Source organism: Bos mutus, chromosome 18 (genome assembly GCF_027580195.1).
Source record: "Bos mutus isolate GX-2022 chromosome 18, NWIPB_WYAK_1.1, whole genome shotgun sequence".
NCBI classification, from domain to species: Eukaryota; Metazoa; Chordata; class Mammalia; order Artiodactyla; family Bovidae; genus Bos; species Bos mutus.
Genome location: NC_091634.1, coordinates 59,861,484 through 59,884,137, shown reverse-complemented (window position 1 = coordinate 59,884,137; position 22,654 = coordinate 59,861,484). Strand labels below are relative to the sequence as shown.

The window sequence follows — 22,654 nt, the reverse complement described above, 5'->3', positions numbered from 1 at the left end:
TAGAGTCAGAATTGAGTTCAATTGCTGGGCACCGTGCTGTTGTCCAAGAATTGCTTGTTGGTATGGGGAACACTCAAAATACCAGCACTTAAAAACTGAGAGATTGTACATAATCTAGATTTCCAACTTCCTTTGAAAAAGTAGAGAATCTGCCAAGACTGGGCACATAATCCCACCAAGCAGAAATAGGCTGAAATTGAGGAATCCCTTTAGAGAAAGGTCTCCAGTTGGCCACAATAAAATCCCAATCCCCAAGTTTCCTGGTTAATTATTACTGTGTTGTCTTGGCAATATAATTTATGGGATCCTTCCCGCTCTCATTCCCCAAAGTTTCTTCCTACTGTCCAATCTTGGCTTACCACATTTTAGAAACAGAAAAGATTCTCCTCTCTTAGGATACATCAGATATCGGAGGCTTCTAGCTGAGCTCTGCATCACTCTGGTGTGCTAGAAACATTCTGTATCTTGATCTAACTGCTACCACTTCGTAGTGTATGGGGTTTCTCTGGTGGCTCAGAGGTTAAAGCATCTGCCTGCAATGCGGAGACCTGGGTTCGATCCCTGGGTCAGCAAGATCCCCTGGAGAAGGAAATGGGAAACCACTCCAGTATTCTTGCCTGGAGAATCCTATGGACGGAGGAGCCTGGTGGAGAAACATTCTGTATCTTGATCTAACTGCTACCACTTTGTATAGTGTATAAATATATACAAATTCATCAAGACACACATTCAAGATTTGTGTACTACAGTGTATATTATACCTAAACTAAAACAAAGTATTAGAGAATGGATGGGTAGTTTCCTGCCAGACACTGAATATCTGTGCAATGCCTGGAATTATAGCAGCTGTGTCTAACTGTGACAATGGGGTAAACTAACCAAACCAGACAATCTAATTTGCCAAAAAACGGCAGAGTAGAAAATGATTTATGTCACAGAAAACCATGAAGCTCCTCTTCATGTGGACTCAGTGTTGAAATGATACATTTATTTCACAAACTGTATCAGCTTTCAGCAATCCCAGTGTATAATCATACAAAAGCTTCTGGATGCTAACATACAGCCTACAAAGCAGAGTTAAATCACATCTTTGGACAAGAATTTTACCATAAACTAGTTAAGTTGAACATAAAGGAAATACAGTTAAAGATATATGTTGAATTGTTGTTCAATTGTTAAGTCATGTCAGACTCTGTGACCCCATGGACTGCAGCTCCCGAGGCTCCTTTGTGCTCCATTATGTCCCGGAGTTTGGTCAAATTCGTGTTCACTGAGTCGGTAATAGTATCAAACCATCTCGTCCTCTGCTGACCTCTTCTTCTGCCTTCAATCTTTCCCAGTGTGAGTATTTTTCAATGAGTCAGCACTCTGCATCAGGTGGCCAAACTATTGGAGCTTAAGCAACAGTCCTACCATTGAATATTCAGAGTTGATTTCCTTTAGGATTAACTCTTTTGATCTCACTACAGTCCAAGGGTCTCTAAAGAGTCTTCACTAAGTTTAAAAAAAAAAAAAGCAACTTTTTCTATTAGTTAAAAAAAAAAAGTCCAGTTACTTTTTTGTGATCCTTTGTACTTTTCTTCTCTGACTACCCCTGGAAAATTGGTTCTCCTGGCTATTTTTAATCAGAAGCCAGAGTGCATATTGCTTTAAATCAAATAGCACTGCACATGAAGTCATGGGCAGTTAGCCTTACACTCACAATGAAAACTCCCCTTTAAAAATGTCAAGACTTAATTGCCAAAATTATTTTCAAAACAGCTAACAATAACAATTTTGTTTTGTTAACAGATAACAAAACAGAAAAAGATAACAAAAACAGGTTAACAACTGTATTTTATACAAACCAGTTTAGGTGCTTAAGGACAAAGTCAGATACTTAATTGTTGCAATCCTTTTTCTTTTCAAGGTCACATTTTTCAGGCCTTTAAATGAAAAAGAAAGTTAGGGATTAGAAGAAAAATCAAAAGAGCTAAAATTGGGATTTCAAAAGCTCTGATATTTAATTCTCTTGAAGGACATAAATTCTCTTGAAGGAAAATGTAAAGGACACATTGGAAGGCATATCTGAAAATTAAAATTTCAAGAGCCTCAGTGGCCAATGGAGTCTCTAGCAAAAGGTGGGGTGGAGGGAGGAATAAGATATTTGGATATTTATTCCCCTGGCATCTCCCTGGATGGTCCATCACTCAAGTGAGGTTCAACTCCTCACACGAGGCCCTCTCTATCGCCGCTGCCATAGACTGTTCCCTGCTGTGGCCCCTCAGGTCTAGGGGTGGTGATGGAGCCTCATTACTACTAGCTGGGGATACCACACTCTCCCTAACCCTGTGATTTTTCATTACATTGTGAGTTATTAAACTCTCCTCAAGATACTGAAATATGAAGATGCCATCTGTTTCCTGCTGGGTTTCCCTAAAACATAGTGGATTTCTTATTTTTGAAAGGCTATTAGCTCTAAGAAACAAAAGCATTAATACAGAATACAGTGAGATGATTTTCATGAGTGACTTAAACAAGGTGAACTTGCCAGGCTGTCACATCTTCCTCTGCTTATCTTCAGAACTATGGTAATAGTATTTTCTGAAACATGCTGTCTCCAAGTAGAATGTCTAAGCATCAACAGGGATTATTTTAAAAGCACTCAAGGAAGCTAGAAGTAAAAATTATGCCAATTGAAAGTATCTGTGCTAGAAAGCTAAGGCAGAAGAATCTCTGCCTTTCAGTCTAATACTTCATCCAGAAAGTAACTTTCATAGTAACACATTCAATAAATCCAACAGACACTGTTTAGTAATACCAGAAACAAGCCTTGGAAACCACAATTAAGCCCAAAGAATGCTAATGCTATATGTAGTCTAAAGCAGTATTCTAAAATATAGGTTGTAACAGATTTTGCAATCAATTCAATGGGTCATAACATTTTTTCAAATGACACATACTAAATGATTACATAGTAATGGACATAGAGTTCATCATACAAACCTACATTTATGAGTACACGAAGTACTAATAACACATACTCTTATTGTGAGTGGCAATCAATAAAGTTTGAAAGCCACTGGTCTGAAGAGAATCCTTTTCAAACAATATAATGATTAGAAGGATAAAGCCAAAAAAAAAAAAAAAAAAGGATAAAGCCATGTTATTTCAGCCAACAGCATCTTCAGTCCTCACAACACATACAGTGTTATGTTGTTCCCCTGTACAAGCACATTAATAGCTGAAATAGGGAATGCCTTGGCAGCCCCATGGTTAGAACATGTTTCATTCTATTTCATTTCTCTTAAATGATGACTGCAAATGACAGCTTAAAAAGCACTGGCCTAGGGCATTAACAGTCAGTACGGAGGACTCTGCTCCTCTCACAGCCACCTTCCTCGGTGTTTACCTCTCTTCCACTGTGGTGGCAAGCACTCAAATCCTATTCCTTCTTAGGTTCCTGTGTAACTATTGCATGACTTCCACCACCTGGTGCTCCAGTGGGAAAGAAATGTTTGGATGAAGAAGCAGATAAACAGTATGGAGCAGCGACTTCCCTAGTGGTCCAGTGGTTAAAACTCAGGGCTCCCAATGCAGATCCCTGGTCGGGGAACTAGATCCTATGTGTCACAACTAAGACTCAGCACAGGGAAATAAATAAATGTTAAAAAAAAAAAAAATAAGAGCAGATGTGAACACAGCCCTCCCTCACGTCCCTGCACTCATGGCCACGACACCCTGAGAACAGAGTCACTGCAAACACCTCCGGCCCATGGCCTGAGTGCCATGGAAGCAGCTGAGCGAGCATGGCAGGGAGCTGGAGGATCACACGGCCCCAACCTCCTCACTCCCTGCCAAGTCCCCCAACAGGACAGAGTAGCAGCCACCACCAGCAGCAGCTGGAAAACACAGCTGCTTTCTTCCCTGGCTACCTTCCCTCACCCTTTCACCTCCCTGCTCGGGCTTCCAGGAATCACCCCTCAAACTAACAACCTGCACTCAAACCTCCGTCTCAGGGTCTGTGTTTGGATCAAAGCACACCAGTGTACATGGTGTTGTTTGAAACCAGAAATGCAATGAATAGGAAGGTCTGTCCTATAAAAACTGATAAATTGACAAGAAAGCCAATGATTTTTTTTTTTTAATGTAAAAAACTCAAGACTACACTGTTCTGGGGGGTGAGGGAGAGGATGAGGCAACAAACTAACTGAAGGGTCAGTGAAGCTGTTACAGGTGACTTGTTTTACCTCCAACACAAGACAGCTCTACCCAAAAGTCAGAGGGTGGTAAGGGCTGTGATGGGTGCGGTCCATGTCCACTTGTCTGGAGGCTAGTGCCCTGAGACTCCCCATACTTAACTGTTTGCTTTACTTCTTAGATACAGGTTATGAAGAAAAAAATGTTTACTGCCTGCGAAGAAAAAATTCTACTATTCAGCTCAAAATAACTCATATACAACAGAAAATATGAAGGGAAAAAAAACTATTCTGTTCTTGACACTGTGTTAATTATTTGGAAGTTACCTTTAACTTTTTCCTGTTCCAATGAGATACTCAGGGGTCAAAGAAAGTACTCAACCCAAATCTTTATTACAGATTATGATAAATTACTAATGTTTTCATTTAAAAATACATTTTAAACATGAAGTCTACTACATGTTGAGCTCTGCAGCCAACACTGTGAATCAGGACTTTTATCAGAATCAAACAAGAAACCTATGGCTAATTGTTCTCTGCATCCTCCATTTTGACAAGTATTTCAGCAAAGACAGAAGAGCAGGAGAATTTCTTCTCTCGAGAAAGGAGTCATGAGAGCTACAGGTAAACGATGTCCTTGTACTGAAAACAACTTCTCCAACGTGGCAGGTACACCTGGACCTGAGCCTAGACTACTCACCCTGACCCAGCAGGAAGTGATGGCACCGCTGAGGGGACATTAGCTTGAGGTTTGTCTTTCTCATCTTGCTTGAACACAGATTTCGCTTCTTGAGATGTTTCACCCACTTCCTTAGTCATGCTGCACAAAGGAAGGAGACACCAAGTTTACAAGAGGTATAAAAAGAAATAAAATCTTTAAAAAGGGCCCAAATAACAAGGATAAACACCGGGCTTTCTGGAAATTCTGACTGCTGAATCTTATGATTCAAGTTTACCAAAACACTTCTAGACAAAGACATTTCCCCTTATTAACTTAACAAATGAAACAACAGCAGATGGAAGTCTGACATCTTTATAAAATCCCCTCATTTCTGTCACATGACAGTCACCACTGAATCACAGCCCACATGTGTCACTGATGTGAGAACTGAAGGGCTCTCCCACTGCACCTCACATGCACATTAGTGCTCACGCTTAAGTCAAAGTGGGAACAAGGAGGTGGAGTAATTGGGAGAAACACACTGGCATTATTTCAAGGAGAAAAGCAACAGTATAAACAATTGGGATACTCTAAAGGCTTCTGTTCTATATCTAAAAAAAACCCAATGATGAAACAAAATTCCTTAACATTGGCCACACAAGTAGTGACTTAGAAGTGGAATAAAGTTACACAATTTAGAATCTTGTCCAATTTCAGATAGGAAAGAAAGGTTCTCAACAAAACTGACTCCTAAAACATCAAATAAAGATATGGATGGTGCCAGAAATTTCAGATAAAGAAGGGAAATGCCTAATGTATGGGTTTCCCAAGTCAATAAAAACATCTGAGAATTCCATTTAAATGCCAATCTGTGTGTCGGACAGTCTAAGATTATGATCATTGTGTTATCCTGAGTGATCAAAAAGGTCATTCAGAATTATGAGAAAATCCTATAAATTCCAGATTTCCAAGGAATAAAAGTTCTCATCTTTTCTCTTCTTCCCTCCAGGCATCTTGAGACAAGAACAAAATTTTCTTGCTAAGAACTAACTCCTGCACTCAGTACTCTGTCACCCACACAAGTGGCACAAAGTAAGTACTTCAAGTCTTACACTAAGAATCTTCACTGGCAGGGACTTCCCTGGTGGTAGAGTAGATGGGAACGCACCTGTCAATGTAGGGAACGTGAGCTGGATGCCTGGTTCAGGAAGATGCCACAGAGTAACTAAGCCCATGTATCCTAACTATTGAGCCCAAGAGCTACAACTACTGAAGCCCACACGCCTAGAGCCTGTGCTCCCCCACAAGAGAAAGTGTTAGTCACTCACAAGAGAGGCCGCTGCAGTGAGAAACTCATGCGCTACAATTACAGTCTAGCTGAAGTCCTCAACTAGAGAAAGCAGCAATAAAGATCCTGCGCACCAAAAATAATAAATTGGAAAAAACCCATGAACTTTCACTGGGAAAGACTGCTTTAATCTTGAAGGATGACTTCAAGCAATGAAACAATCTGCTACTCCTACTCAAGTTCTTCTGATGGCTCAGTGTTACTGAGAGCATTAAGTACAAACTCCGAAGAGTCTTCTCTAAGTTATATACATCAAAAGAACTTAAGTTGGAAATCTTTACTGGAAAAGATTAACTGAGTAAAAAAAGGTTTAATGAAAATAAAAGATTAAATTCATTGGAACACTTAGAACAACTCTAGTTCTGACATTTTTTTATTGTTTCATTTCTCTTAAACGTTGCCAACAACAGCTTAAAAACTACTGTCCTAGATTATTAATAAGGTCAGTCTGGAGAACTCTGCTCCCATTACTCTGCTCCCCTCACAGCCGCCTCCCTTGATGTTTACTCCATTTCCACTGTGGCAGCACGCACTCGAGTCTTGTTCCTTCTTAGATTCCTGGGTAACTACTCCATGACTTCCACCACCTAGCTGCTCCAGTGGGAGACAAACGTTTGGATGAAGAAGCAGATAAAAAGTACAGAGCAGATGGGAACATAGCCCTTCCTCATGTCCCTGCATTCACCGCCACGACACCCTGAGAACAGCGTCACTGCAAACACCTCCAGCCCATGGCCTGAGTGCCACGGAAGCAGCTGAGCGAGCATGGCAGGGAGTTGGAGGATCACACCGCCCCAACCTCCTCACCCCAGCCAAGTCCCCCAACAGGACAGAGTAGCAGCCACCACCAGCACCAGCTGGAAAACACTCTGCCCTGGCTACCTTCCCTCACCCTTTTACCTCCCTGCTCAGGTTCCCAGGAATCACTTCTCACAAGAATGGCCTGCACTCAAACCTCTCTCTCAGGGTTTCCATTTGGTACAACGAGCAGCAGTGTACAGTGTTGCTTGGAGTCAGGGGTGCAAAGATAAGGAGGGCCTGTGCTGAAAAAACTCATAACCTGACAGGAAAAGCCATTCATGTTTTTAAATGTAAAAACACAAAACTTCATTGCTTCGGGATGAAAGGGTGAAGCAACAAACCAACTAAAGGATCAGTGAAGCCCTATAGGTGACTTGTTCCACCCCAAACACCACAAAGAAATCGAGAGCTCTGCTCAGGAGTCAGAGGTGATCAGTGCAGTGATGGGAGTGGTCCATGTTCACCGTTCTCTAGGAGAGACCCCTGATTCCTCCTACTTAACTGTCGGCTTTACTTCTTACATGTAGGTTAAGAAGAAAGTTAAGTTTTCCTTCCTCCAAAGAAAGAATTCTCATACACTATGGAAAATGCGAAGGGAGAAAAACTATTAAGTTCTTGACTGTGTGTTAATAAAATTATTTCTAAGTCTGTTTTGACCTTTTTCTGTTCTGATAAGATCCTTACAGGTGGAAGCAGGTACTAAAACCAAATCTTTATTATAATTATGACGAACTGCTGACATTTTCATTCAAAACTTACTTTTTAAACGTGAAGTCTTCTGTACGTTCAGCTCTGTGTCAACACTGTGAACCAGGAATTTTCTCAGAATCAAACAAGAAACCTATTGTTAATTCTGCACCCTCCCTAATTGGCAAGTATTTCAAGAAAGGCAGAACAGCAGCAGAATTCCTTCTCTCAGGAAAGGAGTCTCCTGGAGAAGGAACAGCAACCCACTCCAGTATTCTTCCTTGGAAACTCCATGGAAAGAGGAGCCTAGCAGGCTACAATCCATGAGGTCACAAAGAGTTGGACACAACTTAGCAACTAAATATGCAATCTATTCATAGGTAAACCATAGATTACATCTTTCCAGTGCATTGTTTTCCCTATGGGCAAACGATCTTCTGGTGTTTTTACATTGGTTGAATGTCCTATCTACTTAGTGTTAAGTTGCTCAGCTGTGTCCAGCTCTTTGTGATTTCATGGTCTATTCATGGAATTCTCCAGTCAAGACTACTGGAGTGGGTAGCCATCCCTTCTCAAGGGCATCTTCTCAAACCCAGGGATCAAATCTGGGTCTCCGGCATTGCAGGCAGATTCTTTACAGTCTGAGCCACCAGGCAAGTCACTCACCTCTATGCACTTAATAGTAATACAAATCTAACCACTTCCTTCATTATATAAATCTCTTCAAAAGTTTCAAGTACTTTGGTGTTTTAAAAAAGTGTCTTCTTCCAGACTCCTGGATCCTTCTCTAACAATGTGGGTTCAGTGCTCTCTTGGACTAGGTCTCCACTGCTGTCACCCTCAGGATGCCTTCAGGACTCCTATCCAGTGTTGGATCTTCTGATTCCTAGACCTCATGGAATTTGTTTTCATGTTTTATTTGTTTCAAAAAAGCATTTTTTTGAAGAGGACATTCTCCAGTATTTTTCCAATAAAAAGAGTTTGGGAGATGAAAAACAAGAAAGAGAGTACTAATAGGTACAGGTAAAGGGCATCACTATACTCAAGACATCTTCTCCAACATCTCAGGTATGCCTGGGCCTGAGACTAGACTACTCACCCTGACCCACCAGGAACTGAGGACACAGTTGAAGGAACGTTAGCCTCAGGTTTTTCTTTCTCATTCTGCTTTAAGACGGATTTTGCTTCTTCATTTGTGGCATCCTCTTCATTAGTCACTCTGCACCAAGGAAGGAGATACCAAGTTTACAAGAGAATAAAAAGAAAGAAAATCTAAGAAAAGGGTACAAGTAACAAGAAAAAACCACTGGGATTTCTGTAAATTCTAGTTGCTAAACTTCATGATTAAAGTTCACTCGAACAATTCTAGAGAATAGTCCCTCTCTCTGCAAAGATCAAAGACAGTGAATAGCAATGAAGACCCAGGGCAACCAAAAATTGAATAAAAATAATTTTAAGAAATATCTTCAAAAAAAAAAAAAAAAAAAAAAAAATATCTTCTCTGGCTATGACTGCTTTAACCTCAAAGGATGACTTCAAACAAAGAAACAAAAAAACATCGTTACTCCCCTACCTAAGTTCTTGTAATGGATCAGTATTAACTTAGAACATAAAACGCAAACCGCTGAACCTCACTCACATTCAAGACCACCCAAAATCTGGTCCTACTCTCTATCAGGCCTAATTTCTGTGCCCCTCTATTCTCTTAATCTCATGAATCTATTTGTCACCGCCACTGTATAATCATAAGGTATTTGATTTAGGTCATACCTGAATGGCCGAGTCGTTTTTGGTATTATCTTCAACTTAAGCCTGAACTTTGCAATAAGGAGCTTATGATCTGAGCCACAGTCAGCTCCAGGTCTTGTTTTTGCTGACTGTACAGAGCTTCTCCATCTTTGGCGACAAATAATATAATCAATCTGATCTCGGTATCGACCATCTGGTGATGTCCATGTGTAGAGACGTCTACTAGGTTGTTGGAAAAGGGTGTTTGTTATGACCAGCCTGTTGTGGTGACAAAACTCTATTAGCCTTCGCCCTGCTTCATTTTGCATTCCAAGGCCAAACCTGCCTGTTATTCCAGGTATCTCTTGACTTCCCACTTTTGCATTCCAATCCCCTATGATGAAAAGGACATCTATTTTCGGTGTTATTTCCAGAAGGTGTTGTAGGTCTTCATAGAACCGGTAAACTTCACCTTCTTCAGCATAAGGAGTTGGGGCATAGACTTGGATTACTGTGAGGTTGAATGGTTTGCCTTGGAAACGAACTGAAATCATCCTGTCGTTTTTCAGATTGCACCCAATTATTGCATTTCGGACTCTTTTGTTGACTATGAGAGCGACTCCATTTCTTCTAAGGGATTGTTGCCCACAGTAATAGATATAATGGTCATCTGAATTCAATTCGCCCATTCCTGTCCATTTTAGTTCACTGATTCCTAAGATGTCGATGTTTATTCTTTCCATCTCCTGCTTCACCACATCCAATTTACCAGGATTCATAGATCTAACATTCCAGGTTCCTATGCAGTATTCTTCTTTACAGCATCGGAGTTTACTTTCGTCACCAGACACATCGACAGCTGACTGTCCTTTCCACTTTGGCCCAGCCGCTTCATTCTTACTGGAGGTATTAGTATCGGCCCTCTGCTCTTCTCCAGTAGCATGTTGAACACCTTCTGACCTGCGGGGCTCATCTTCCGATGTCCTGCCAGACAGCCTTCCCTGCTGTGTAAGAAACCTGCATGTGGGTCAAGAAGAAACAGTTAGAATTGGATGGACACAGAACAACAGACGGGTTCAAAATTGGGAAAGTTGTCGTTGTTTAGTCCCTAACTAGTGTCCAACTCCTGTAATCCCATCAAGCTGGCAGGAACTTCATCTGTTCTCCTTTAGCTCTACCTTACAGATCTATTTTCATATTATAATTTTAAATAAATGAGAAGGAGGAAACTCCAGGTATGTGGCTCTCATCCACAACAACCAAGAGTATTAAGCTTTTATTGTTTTTCTAAACTAGTAAAAAAAAAAACACCTGTGAATCAACAGAAAAAATAACATTGAGATGAGAAAATAGTATAAGAATCAAACTTTTCTCCTAGTACTTTTATTTGGGACCTGGTTTTCAAAGGTTTTTTGGGGGCTTATAATTCAAAGTTAAAGGAAGTTATAAAGGGAGAAATAGCTAAAGTCACCGTGCACGGCAAAAATTAAGTCAAACCAAGTATTTAATGCTTAACTCTTACATTTTCTTGTTTCCATTCAGTTAACCGCCTCATACTACCCCCAAACTATTACCATATGTGAAAGGACCGTTCTCATGTACCCTCACATAGGAGCCACTGTTTTCCTTGGGGCTTCCAAGGTGGAACCAGCAGTAAAGAACCGGCCCTGCCAACTCGGGAAACGTAAGTGACTCGGGCTCGATCCCTGGGTCAGGAAGATCCCTGGAGGAGGACATGGCAGCCCACACCAGTGTTCCTGCCTGAGAATCCCATGGACAGTGGAGCCTGGCAGGCTACAGTCCACAGGGTTGCAAAGACTAAAGTACTGTTTTCCTTGAGTTCAAGTGTAACTCTTTCAAAACATTAAGAGAGGTTGGAATGAGAACAGATATCTAACACCATTGAGAAAGATGTCTCTTTTTTTTTAAGATGTTTCTTTTTAGGTGGTCCAGGATTCAGAATCCGTGTAATGCAGGGGACAGCGGTTTGAACCCTGGTCTAGGAAGATACCACATGCTGCAGAGCAACTAAGCCCGTGCACCACAACTACTGAGACCACGCTCTAGAGCCAGGGCTCTGCCTCAGAGAAGCCACCCCAGTGAGAAGGCAGCACACCACACCAGAGAGGAGGCCCTGCTCACCCCAACCAGAGAAAGCCCGAGTGCAGCAAGGAGGCCCCAGGGCAGCCAATGAATAGGTCAATTAATAGTAAACAAAATATATGTTAAGATAGAGATGTGCTTTTTTAAAGAACTAGTTTTGAAGCTTGTGACTGTCACGTTACCTGACTTCTTCACCAGCAAGAGGTGATTTGGTGAGTTTAACTTCTTCTGCTTTTTTAGGTTTCTCTAGCTCTTCCACTTTGACCAAATTACTTGAACTTGTCTCTTCAGTCTCCTCTCCTGTCTATGAAAAAGGAAGTGTAATAAGTTTCACATTAGAATGAAAACTGAAAGATCCACCCAAATATATTGTTTCTGGCTAGTCTTAACATATATTTCCATCTTTAAGTACTCACTGAAAACTGACTTTCTCTCACAGGGAATGCTTTGCTTTTCACATAGTAGAGTTACTATTAAAAGGCAGCTAGCTTGATTTTGCTGAAGCCTCAAACCTCAGTTTGTAAATTGAGAAAATCTGCCTAGGGAACTTCTGGCATTTCTGAGGAAGCATTTGTCCCATTCACCTATAAACTTACTTTGGTTTGTGTACTCGGAGGCAGTTCTGATTTTGGTTCTGCGTCACTGACGGAGCTGGCCAGCACGTCAGCCTCCTCTTGCCTGGCATCCTCTGACTCGGCGCCTTTTTCCTGCTCTGCAGCTGCATCTTCCTTCTCAACAATCCTCCCTCCAGATTCCCTGCTGGCATCCTCCTCCTCCTCTTGGTCCAGTGAGAGGCGACCTTGTTTTCTCTTCCTAATCACCAACAGTCACAATGAAGAAGAGAAGACAAACAGGCAAAATAATTTGTTATCCCTTCCTGAATTCCAAACGTAATGTTGCAAACCTAAGAAAACTCTTAAACTGGGGACTAGTGATTAACACGCATGAGACAGTGAGTGGGAGAGATAAGCTGTGATTTTGTGGAAAGGAAAAAAAGAACTGGATCCCTACTGTAAGCATTTTCCTGAAACACTTAGAATCAAATATACTGTTCTAAGTTGGGATCAGCTATTTTTACCAAGAAAACACCCAGAATCACCTTACAAAATCAACTGGTTTAAAAAGAGAGCTCTAAGAACAAACAAATGTCAGCTATTTGTGACTTTTTACAAGTCATTTCATCTGAAGGACAGAGATTGAAGAGAACCTTAGAGTTATACACACTGCTTTTGCCTAGAGCTCTGAGGGGGTGAGGTACAGGGAAGACTTGTATCTTCTGTCTGTCTGAAGATAGGAGATGGAATACTGAAAAACTCAAGGACAAAAGCACTGGGCTTAAAACAGTAATTGCTTAAGACTATTCTCGCTACAAGGAAATCATGTAATATTCAAAATCTTTTTTTACAATCTACTTTTTGTTTCAATGCCCAGGAAGACAAAAACATCAGTTAGATAATAAAAGACAGATCTTATTTACAAATGTACATGCCTACAAAGACACACACAAGCGGTGCAGCCAAATAAAAAGATTTTTAATTGAAATTTCATTTTAAGTCAGGTGCACTTATTGATTACACATCGATTTTTTTAAAAATTAAAGGTCAAGAATTTTTAAAGCTTTCCAGAGAATAAGAATGTAATTCCAAAATACCACAAAATGTTCCCCTCAATGAGAAAAAGGTTAGAAACACTGGCAGCAAGAAATATATCATCGGATCAATCCTATCAATCTCAATGGTTGTGACAGCAGCCCCTGACTTCAGGGCCTCGAGGGCAGCATCACCTGGCCAGAACGCTCTCAGCCTTTCTTTTTGTCCCTTTGGTTTTCTGTGTCTCCTCTTCACCATCCACTTCATCTTCCTTCACTAATTCATTTATATCATCTTCATGACATTCTCCACCTGAAATCACATTAACAGGGTGGTCAGACAGACAGGAATAAAGGTTTTTCACATTGAGATGACACATTTTCATTAAGAAAAAAAAAGTCTAATACTTTCCCTTGTTCTTCACCAGACTAAATACCATTTTCTGAGGGCTGTCCTCCTTGTTTCTGAAGACTAGGCTACGTTCCCCCATTCTAGGCCTCCAAGACAGTCCATATTTTTCTCCTGAACTCACTCCATTTATACTTAATGTCTGCAATTCCTGCTATGCTCCACATAGAGGACACAGCTGTACAAGTCTTTAGCAGTATATGCTGACTGAATAACAGAAATTCCAAGTCTACTACTGTACTTCTCAAAAAGAAACTGATGTTTCCACCTGATCTTGGAATCTTTCAAACTAACCAAAAGATATCTTATCAATAAAAGAGGTTTAGAAAAAGGCTTAAAGACTTCAAGTTAAGACATAACAGAAAGAAACACATCAATTTCCCATCTCCCTGACATTCAGGGTCCCGAACAAGAGTATTGTTTGGATGCCCAGTCTGACCACATTCTATGGGTAACAACCAACAGATCCTGGTACACACACAGATTTTACCAAACCACCAGATTTTGTTACTTCACTTAAGCTTTTACAGAAAGTACAATATACCAAAAAGCACACAATATAACACAGATCAACGAAATTATACAAAGTGAACACACTTGTATAACTAGAGCCAGGTGAAGAAACAGAACGTGACTAGCACTGCAGAAGCCACTTGGGCCCTGCTGCCATCACTAGCCACCACCCACATCCCACAGGGAACCACTATTCTGAAGTCTAACATCAAGGATTAGTTTCATCTGTTTTTGAGTCTTAAGCAAAAAGCCTACAATATGTACTCTTGCCTCCAGCTTCTTCCACTCAACATTCTAAGTCACCCTTCCTTATATGGAGCTGTAGCTTATTCATTGTCATCCCTAAATATTATTTCATTGTATGACTATACCACAATTATCCATTCCTGCATTATGGACATTTGGTTTGAGACCATTACAAAGAGTGTTATTTTGAGTATTTCTCCAGATCCATTTAGTTTTATATGTTTAACTCACAACGAACTAGGACCACCAAACCCTCGAGGAAAGCCTCTAATACCCAAGGCAAGACTGAAAACAAACAGAAAGGAAATCAGAGCAAACAAAATAAAGGGGGAAAAAAATAATTAATCTCCTCAGAGGCATCCACAAAAAAGGATGACTAAAAAAATTAATAAAAACAAAATTATTAGAAAACTCTTAAAAACTACCAACATGACAGCAGTTTAGGGAAAAAACAAAACAAAGATGATGCGAATGAGCCAGCCATAGGAAAATCTGTGAAATGAGCATTTGAGGTCAACAGAATAGTCAATACATGGGTTCTAAAACTAAAGCAAAGTTGGTATCCTAGACAGCAAATGGACATGAGTTTGAGTAAACTCCGGGAGTTGGTGATGGACAGGGAGTCCATGGGTCAGAGTCAGATGTGATTGAACTGAACTGAATATAAATAGAGTATAAAAAGGCAAAACTGCAAGGAAAAACAGAAAACTAAGGAAAATCACTATCGGTAAGCGTCAACAGAACACAGGAGAACACAGTGGGATAGGCAGGGACAGAAGCAAGAGTTCTCTGTGTTTCTCTCTCTGCAGAATTCAGAATATCTCTTAAATTAAGCAAAGTTTAAATAAACAAACATAATCAAAATGATAACACAACACACTAAGGACGGACACTGGAGACTAACATCTCCACGGACTTCACAGTATTTTGACTGCATACGCTTAGCAAAATGCATTCTAGAGACCAAAAAATGTTCTATTCCTATTAGTAATATCAGTGTTGGTATTTTGAAAGTATTTCTTTTATATTACAGGTAAAAGCAAGGAAGTTGTTCTGCTAATCACATTAGGAATACAGATCTTCAGCATATGAGAAATGACACACAATTATAAAACTACCTTAATGAAATTAAGTGAAAACAAATGGTAAAACTGAATTTAAAATTTAGAACTCTTTTTAAGGTTAAGTATTTTCTAGCTCTGTTCACTGAAACAGAATAGAAGCAATCACTCTAGTTGTTCAGTCACCAAGTCCTGTCCAATGCTTTGTGACACCATGGACTGCGGCACAGCAGGCCTCCCTGTCTTTCACCATCTCTCGAGTTTGCCCAAGTTCATATCCATTGAACTGATGATGTCATCCAACCATCTCACCCTATCGCCCTCTTCTCTAGCCTCAATCTTCCCAACATCAGGGTCTTTTCCAATGAGTCAGCTGATCGCACCAGGTGGCCAAAATATTGGGGGTTCAGCTTCAGCATCAGTACTTTCAATGAGTATTCAGGGTTGATTTCCTTTAGGATTGACTGGTTTGATCTCCTTGCAGTCCAAGGGACTCTGAAGAGAGTCTTCTCCAGTACCACAGTTCGAAAGCACCAATTTTTTAGCGCTCAGCCTTCTTTATTTTCCAACTCTCACAAAATTGAAACATTTATCTTTTTTCCCTCTACCTGGCTGATCCTACCAGTACCATATGCTTGTTTCAAAGATGAATCCATACACAAGCATGCATGGTTAGTACAATGAAACTGCAAAGAGCTCACTGAATCAGTTATGGCTCCTTTGGTTGCTTGATTATTGCAACTGGATTACAAGTAGTTACACTAAACATTGTTTATTCTTTGTTTTCAAATTGTGCTTTGTGTCCCCTGCTGCACTATGTCACTGTCAATGTTAATAGCTGCATTACTTATATCCTATCTAATTAATAAAAATGCTGTCTCCTGTAATAACCAATGTGTAATCAGGCCTCAAACAAAACTTTTATGGCTAAACATTTTGAGAAAATCACACATAAAGTAATTGTAATAGCATAATTCTGTATGATAAGGAGCAACAAGGGAAAATGTCTCCTGGATTATAGTCAAGACAGAATCCAGAGAAATTTTAATTATTCATGGAGCCTGGTCCAAAACTTAACACCTGGAGGGGCACATCAAGAATTTTTGTCTAAACTGGGATGAGCCTCTCGGTGTTGTGGGACAAAAGCTGTTCATGGAAAGTCTCCCAAATATTAGTTAAATTCTTGATCAAGAGGGGAAGACCTGAGAAATGAAATGAGCAATTGCAGCCCTTCAATGTGAGTAAACGAGCCCCGAGGAAGAGGAATACTTAAAACCTAGCAGGCATCAGACTGAAAAAACTCCTTTTGGTGAACCCTGAGGAAACTGGGAATACAGGATTACAGGCTCCCAGAGAGGTGATGGACCTACCAAGGAAATAATTTTAATGAGCCCTGACTCTTGCATCTCCCCATACATAGAAAAGTGGTGAATTTCTTAAGATACTGTCTCTTGGATCTGAAGTTCAGTATCTCTAAGTCAACAAGTGTAAAGTAGACACTTTCCAAAGAGGAACAAAGAAGAAGATAAATCTCAACATTCAGAACACTGGCGCCAAAGGTGGACACTCCAGCAAGATCCACTGACAAGCAGAACGCACTCTCTCTCTTTCCAAGAGGCTGTGGAATGGACTCTGACAGTGGGGAACTGTTGCAGAGCAGCAGCCAATTCTAACTCCTTAATCTTGGAAACTGTTTCTTTGACTTCTTTTTCATTGTTTTTGTTACTACCACCATAACAGCCTACCTTAGAGGACCCTAGAGTTGGACGTGACTGAGCGACTAACACTTTCACAGGACCCTGCCTGCCCCTCTGCCTGACTATTAAACTAAAAAGCTTTTGTTCCGCTCATAGAGATAATCTGATCCCACTCACCCGTGAATAGCTTAAAAAGAAGAGTTGAATACACCCCTTCCAAAGGCTGGCCCTTTCCAGAGATATATTTCAAGACTGAAGACCCTTTTTACTTTACTTCCTCACTGCCTCTCCCTATTCTGTCCTTTGGCTTTAGTTCCTCATTGCTTCTCTCTGTTTCTCTCTCTCCAATTTTATATAACAACCTGGCATCCAGACCCCAACAAGATTAAGAATGCCGACTTTTAAAGTTGTATTCCTTGCCTCAACACCTCATCTCTTGGATTCACTGGCCTGTCCTTCAACAAGCAGAGTGAGCCTGTACTCAGTATCAGATTCTTTACCACTGCACCACCTGGAAAGTCTTCTGGAATTTAAGTCCATCCCAGCTACTATTTAGGTGAGTAACTTTAGGTGCCTCAGTTTCTTCACCTGTAAAATGGAGAGCATAAAAACATGGACCTGGTAATGTTATGTGATTGAGCTAGTAATGAAGTAGCAATGTGAAGTCCTTAAAACACACAAAAGGCATCTATGAAAAACCTACAGCAAACATATAATGATAGGTAAAACACTCGTGTTTTCTCCTTAAAATTGGGAACAAGGCAAGGATGTGAATGCTCACCACTCCTATGCAACACACACTGGAACTGAACCCAGTGAAATAAGGCTACCAAAAGAAAGAAAAAGTATGCCTCCTGGAAAAGAAGAAATAAAATGGTTTCTATACACTCAGAGTATGACCTATCTTCCGGGGTAGGGAAGGGTAAGGGTGGTCTTGGAACTGTTAATTTTAGTGGTAGTTACATAAATCTAATAAACGTTTCTCAAAAAACTCACAGAACACTGTAAGAGTAAATTTTACTCTACAAAAGTTAAAAGTAGAACTATTTAGAGCATCATTATTATTATTATTTGACATTTATGAAGTGGATTTATTGAGAGAGAGATACATTCCATAGACAGAATGCCAACCATCTCCAAAGGAGAAAGGGGCCCCAGGTAATGGGGTCATCTTGGAAAGCAAGAGCCGTCATGGGAGAAACCCACAGGGTGTGGGCCATCTCAGAAGGCAAGAGGCCTGAAAGCTTTATGAATATCTATAGGGCATTAAGACACTGCACTCATGAAACAAGAATATGATGTTATATAGAAGTTTTCAACCAAAAATTTTTCAAAATTAAAAATATCCAAGGGCTGATACCCAACCCTGGTTATGAGGACAACAAGAAAACAGAGCACATGCTTCTCAGTGGCTTCTGGAAGTTTCTGGTTACAACATCAAACAGCTTGAAGGGTTGCTGACCTGCAACCAATCGTACTGTGCTGTGACTGCTCCCAACACCTCCTCTAAGAACCTCAAAGTAATTGTGGAAAAAGCAGCCCACCTAGCCATCTAAGTCACCAACTCCAATGCCAGGCTGCACAGAGAAGATATTTACGGACAGCTTATGGAAGGAGGAAAAAAACTCAAAAGCGGAATGTTGAAATACTGAAATATTCTCATAAAGCAAAAAAGAAAATTAAAAGTTAGAAAACAGAGGATAAAAATAGAAAAAACAAAGTACCAGTCCATAAGGTATAACATAAGTCAATATATAAATAATGATGATTACTGAAAAAAAAATGAAGACAACTGTCCCTCTCCAAATTTAAGAAGTTACAGAAGGATGGATATCACTGCGAAATATCAGAAACAAAGACAAGATTCTATCACCTTCCAGAAACAAGTATTTTATATAAGTGAGTAGAAACTATCAACAAGAGACTTTTTTAAATAAAAACACTGGAAACTTAGAAAATAATGGGACAAAAACCTTCAAAATTCACATTAAAAATTTATTATAAAACACAAAATTCAAAAAAAAAAAAACCCCACAAAATTCCATACCAAACTACTAATCATGCCTGAGGGTCACCAAAAAAAGATTATATCATGCAATTTTGTTGAAAAAGTTATTTGATGATTTATCCTCATTTTGGTGGAACATGCCAAGAAAGAAGACATCATGGGACCCAAGAAACAGGGAATCCAAGAGAAAAGAAGATTAAATGGAACATCCAGAGAGGTGGTCATGATGATAGATCTTAGGTTTAAAAATGATTAAAAAAAAAAAAAAAAAACAAGCCAAATTGGAGCAGGTCAGAAACAAAGAGGGAGTTCAAAAAAAAGGACGATTAATAAATCTAAATGTTGGGCGGTAACTCAAACAATTTTGAAAGTTCAGAATCAAATCAGTAGTAAGTATATAGATGACTAAGCAACAACAAAATGAAAATTATTCACTACAGAGAAAACTAGTGCAGCAAAGACCAGTAACAAAAAACAAATTACCGCGGGATGTTTACAAAGTCATTATAAAAAAATAAAAAGAATACTTAAATATTAATAGTCTAACCCAAACTGAGGTAAGAACATTGGAAGGCTGGGGAGGTGGGAAGGGTCTGAAGGTGAAAAAGTGTGTGTTGGTAGAGGGGAAAGACTGAAGGAGACGTTAAAAGAAGACCTAACATGAATAGGTTAAGTCAACAGACGACGGAAACACCAAATTTTACAAGAAGAAAACAGTTCCTTCTAGGGAGGACTGACAGGGAGGAGAAGTGATGGAAATCGTTCAGTTTCAAAATAAGCCTTTCAGAAATACCTATTTTTAAGCAGGCTCATGGTAACTTCGATTAAAATGAAAACTAGTTTTCAAATGATCACAATGGACAATATGGAAAGACCAATGTTGGTGCGGTGAATCTTCGTGATTATGGGCTCCCCTCGAGGCTCAGTGGGTAAAGAATTCGCCTGCGACGTGGGAGAACACTGGAGACTCCGGTTGGATCCCTGGGTCAAGAAGATCCCTTGGAGGATATAACGGCAACCCACCACCCTATTTCTACCGAGGAAATTCTACGGACAGAGGAGCCTAGGGGGCCACAAACGATGGGGTCCCATTGAGTCGGACCCACTTAGCGATTAAGCACACACATAAATGATAATGGTAGCTCAGTAAGAGCGAGACTGGTGAGGGAGTGATCAGAAATGAATCTTATTTGTAGACTCAAACAGAATTTAATGATTGGTTGGAGCAAAAGTGAGAGTAAGGACAACTGCCAAGGGTTTTTTGTTTGTTTTTATCCTGAGCAATTGGGCGGGCAGATACATCCAATGAGATGGGGAGCCTGGGGAAAGCGCAGGATGGCGAAAGGGTAGGAATGGGTGACATTTTGGCCCCGTTCTGTTTTAGAAGCATAAACAAAAACAAAAAGATCCGAAAGGAGAGCTATGAGTTACAGAGGTTGCAAAGAAGTAAAGGACATCACTATGTGGACTTTTTAACCAGATCCCTTTTGAGGACAAAGTGAAGATATGTATCTGGGACGTGATGCCAGCTAGCAATTCCTTGGGGACGGAAGGTCTGGGGGGGATAAGACTGCCTTTCAGAAGAGTTCAGGGTCGCTAAGGGTACGCGATGCCAGACCGCCGTCAGACTCCGAGGTAGGGTTCTCGCGCTCCGAATGGGGAAATGGCCGAAGCCAGGCCCCGAGAAGCAGCTGCGCGTAACGTCGCCAACCACACAAGCCGAGCCCAGGGGGCCGCGCTGGGCGGGCAGGCGGAAGAGGACGCGGAGCCACTCGAGAACCCGCCCGCCGGGCCAACGCACAATCGGCAAAGCGTGCCTCAAGCGAGGCGCTGGGCGGGGCAAGCCGCCGTTCGCCTCAGGTAGAGTCGCTCACCCAACGGCACGCAGTCCTCGTCCTTCGAAGTGGAAATGTCTTTGGAGTCGAATTCCTCCATGTCGCTGTCGCACAAAGCCCACAGGGACGCAGCAGGGGCGTACAACAGCAAAGCTCCAGGAGGGACCGTAGACTTGCGGCGTGGTCGATGGCGCCTGACTCCGCAACTCCCCCCAGCCCCGCAGCGTGTGCGCAGGCGCAGAACGTACCACGTGATGAAAGGCAATACTTCCGGGCCAAAGGCTCCGGCTTGACCCTGCTGGGGCGGTTGGAAGAACGCGGGCTCCGGCCTGAAGCGGTGCATGCTGGAACTTGTAGTGCTCAGAGCTCAGCTGTTTTGATCTGTGTATACTTAAGGAAGATTTGTTTTTGCCCATGAGAATACAGATTACCTTCGCTATTCACAGGTTGGTATTTTAAATTTGGCTTGTTATAACTTATTGTAACCCCTCCAAATCAATATTCGCTATGATTTCTAGGGTTATTCGCGGACATGCGCTGAGTGAAAATTTTAACCAGCAGTGGGTTGTTCCGAAGATGGATCCCACAATCCGCTGTCTTGCTTCAGCTCTTCTAGTGTGAATAAATATCTTCACAGCCTCTTCAGTACTGCGTTTTGGGTTTTTTTTTTTTTCATTTTTCTACTCTCTGTCGGTGATTTCGCTGTTCAGAATGACCGCCGAGCTTATTCTGTAATAGGATGAACACAGCCCTTAGCAGGCAGCCATTGCTGTGCCTCCTTACCCGGCACCTTGTTACTAGGCAACAGGGCTTCGTCGGCCATTGTCAGTACCCCAGTGGGCGCCAACCACAAATGACCAACTGTTAATCAGGGATCTTTGGTTGTCCTCCCCTTCTATTGATCAGCGCTGCAAGTTGGCCTCACCCACAAGTAACTGTCAATGAGAGACCATTAGGAAAGCGATTCAGCCAAGCGTCAGTGGTGACATCAAATGGAGAGTGAGCTTAAGTGTCGGGTTCAGGCCTTCTCCTGGCGGCTCTCCAGCTTCCTCCGCCTTGGACCAAAGGGTGAGCGGGAGGGCCCAGGGAACAGCCTGGGGAGTATGTCTAAAGTGCTCCAAAGCCCTCACTAAGGCCCTCTACTACTCTTGGCCCAGCCCTTGTGGCAGCGTGAACCTCTTCCCCCATCCCTGTCTTTGCGACCTAATAGCAGTGGCTGTCTGCCTGGGTCGCAGTCTGTGAGACCTGGTTTCCCATTTGGATGACCTAGAGGCTTGAGGGCCAATTGGGTTGAGCACATGACTCCCTCAGGGATGACCAGCTGGGCAGGGTGTGGGAACCTGGCCCTGAGGGCGATGTCTACTGAGACCTGCCTCCTCCTAGGCAGGACTGGGAACTAGCAGGGTAAAAGCTGTGTCTTGGGACCTTACCCTTTCTTGTCAAGGCAGAGAATAACATTCGCTTGGTAGTGATTTAAAAGGACATCCTCGCCTGACCATGACCTGACCTAAAGACAAAGGATCTAATTCTAGAAGTTTGCAACAACTAACCTCACCCCTCCCTCACCTCCTTTTTAAAGAATCTTGCTGACAGCTTTCCATAACTTTGGGGTTCTTAGGACATGAGCCACCCATTTCCTTAAATGAACCTGTACGAAACCTCTGTTCCAAGCTCTAATGTTTTAGTGTCACAAGGCCTCCCTGTATCTGGCACGTGGAATTGCAATTTGGTAACACTGCTGTGGTGCTGGCTTAGTGTTCCTAAGCACAAGAACGCTGTGGTGTGCTTTAT

General features: G+C 41.4%; 1 protein-coding gene across 1 annotated transcript; it reads right to left on the bottom strand.

The window, feature by feature from the left end:
* Nucleotides 1-967: 967 nt before the first annotated feature.
* Nucleotides 968-21,221, bottom strand: LOC102285616 (craniofacial development protein 2). Its single transcript, XM_005894306.3, has 8 exons — nt 20,903-21,221; nt 13,290-13,407; nt 12,103-12,319; nt 11,689-11,810; nt 9,446-10,420; nt 8,775-8,894; nt 4,879-4,998; nt 968-1,925 (listed from the first exon to the last, which is right to left on the bottom strand). The coding sequence occupies exons 1-8, from the start codon at nt 21,204-21,206 to the stop codon at nt 1,880-1,882; spliced, it is 2,022 nt and encodes a 673-aa protein (XP_005894368.2). The 5' UTR covers nt 21,207-21,221; the 3' UTR covers nt 968-1,879.
* Between the last annotated feature and the right edge of the window lie 1,433 nt (nt 21,222-22,654).

Coding starts and splice junctions, on each gene's coding strand:
- LOC102285616 (XM_005894306.3), bottom strand. CDS start 21,206: ATGCACCGCTTCAGGCCGGAGCCCGCGTTCTTCCAACCGCCCCAGCAG. Junction 8,895..9,445: donor AAAACGACTCGGCCATTCAG/GTATGACCTAAA, acceptor TCCTTGGTGCAG/AGTGACTAATGAAGAGGATG. Junction 4,999..8,774: donor TCAGTTCCTGGTGGGTCAGG/GTGAGTAGTCTA, acceptor TCCTTTGTGCAG/CATGACTAAGGAAGTGGGTG.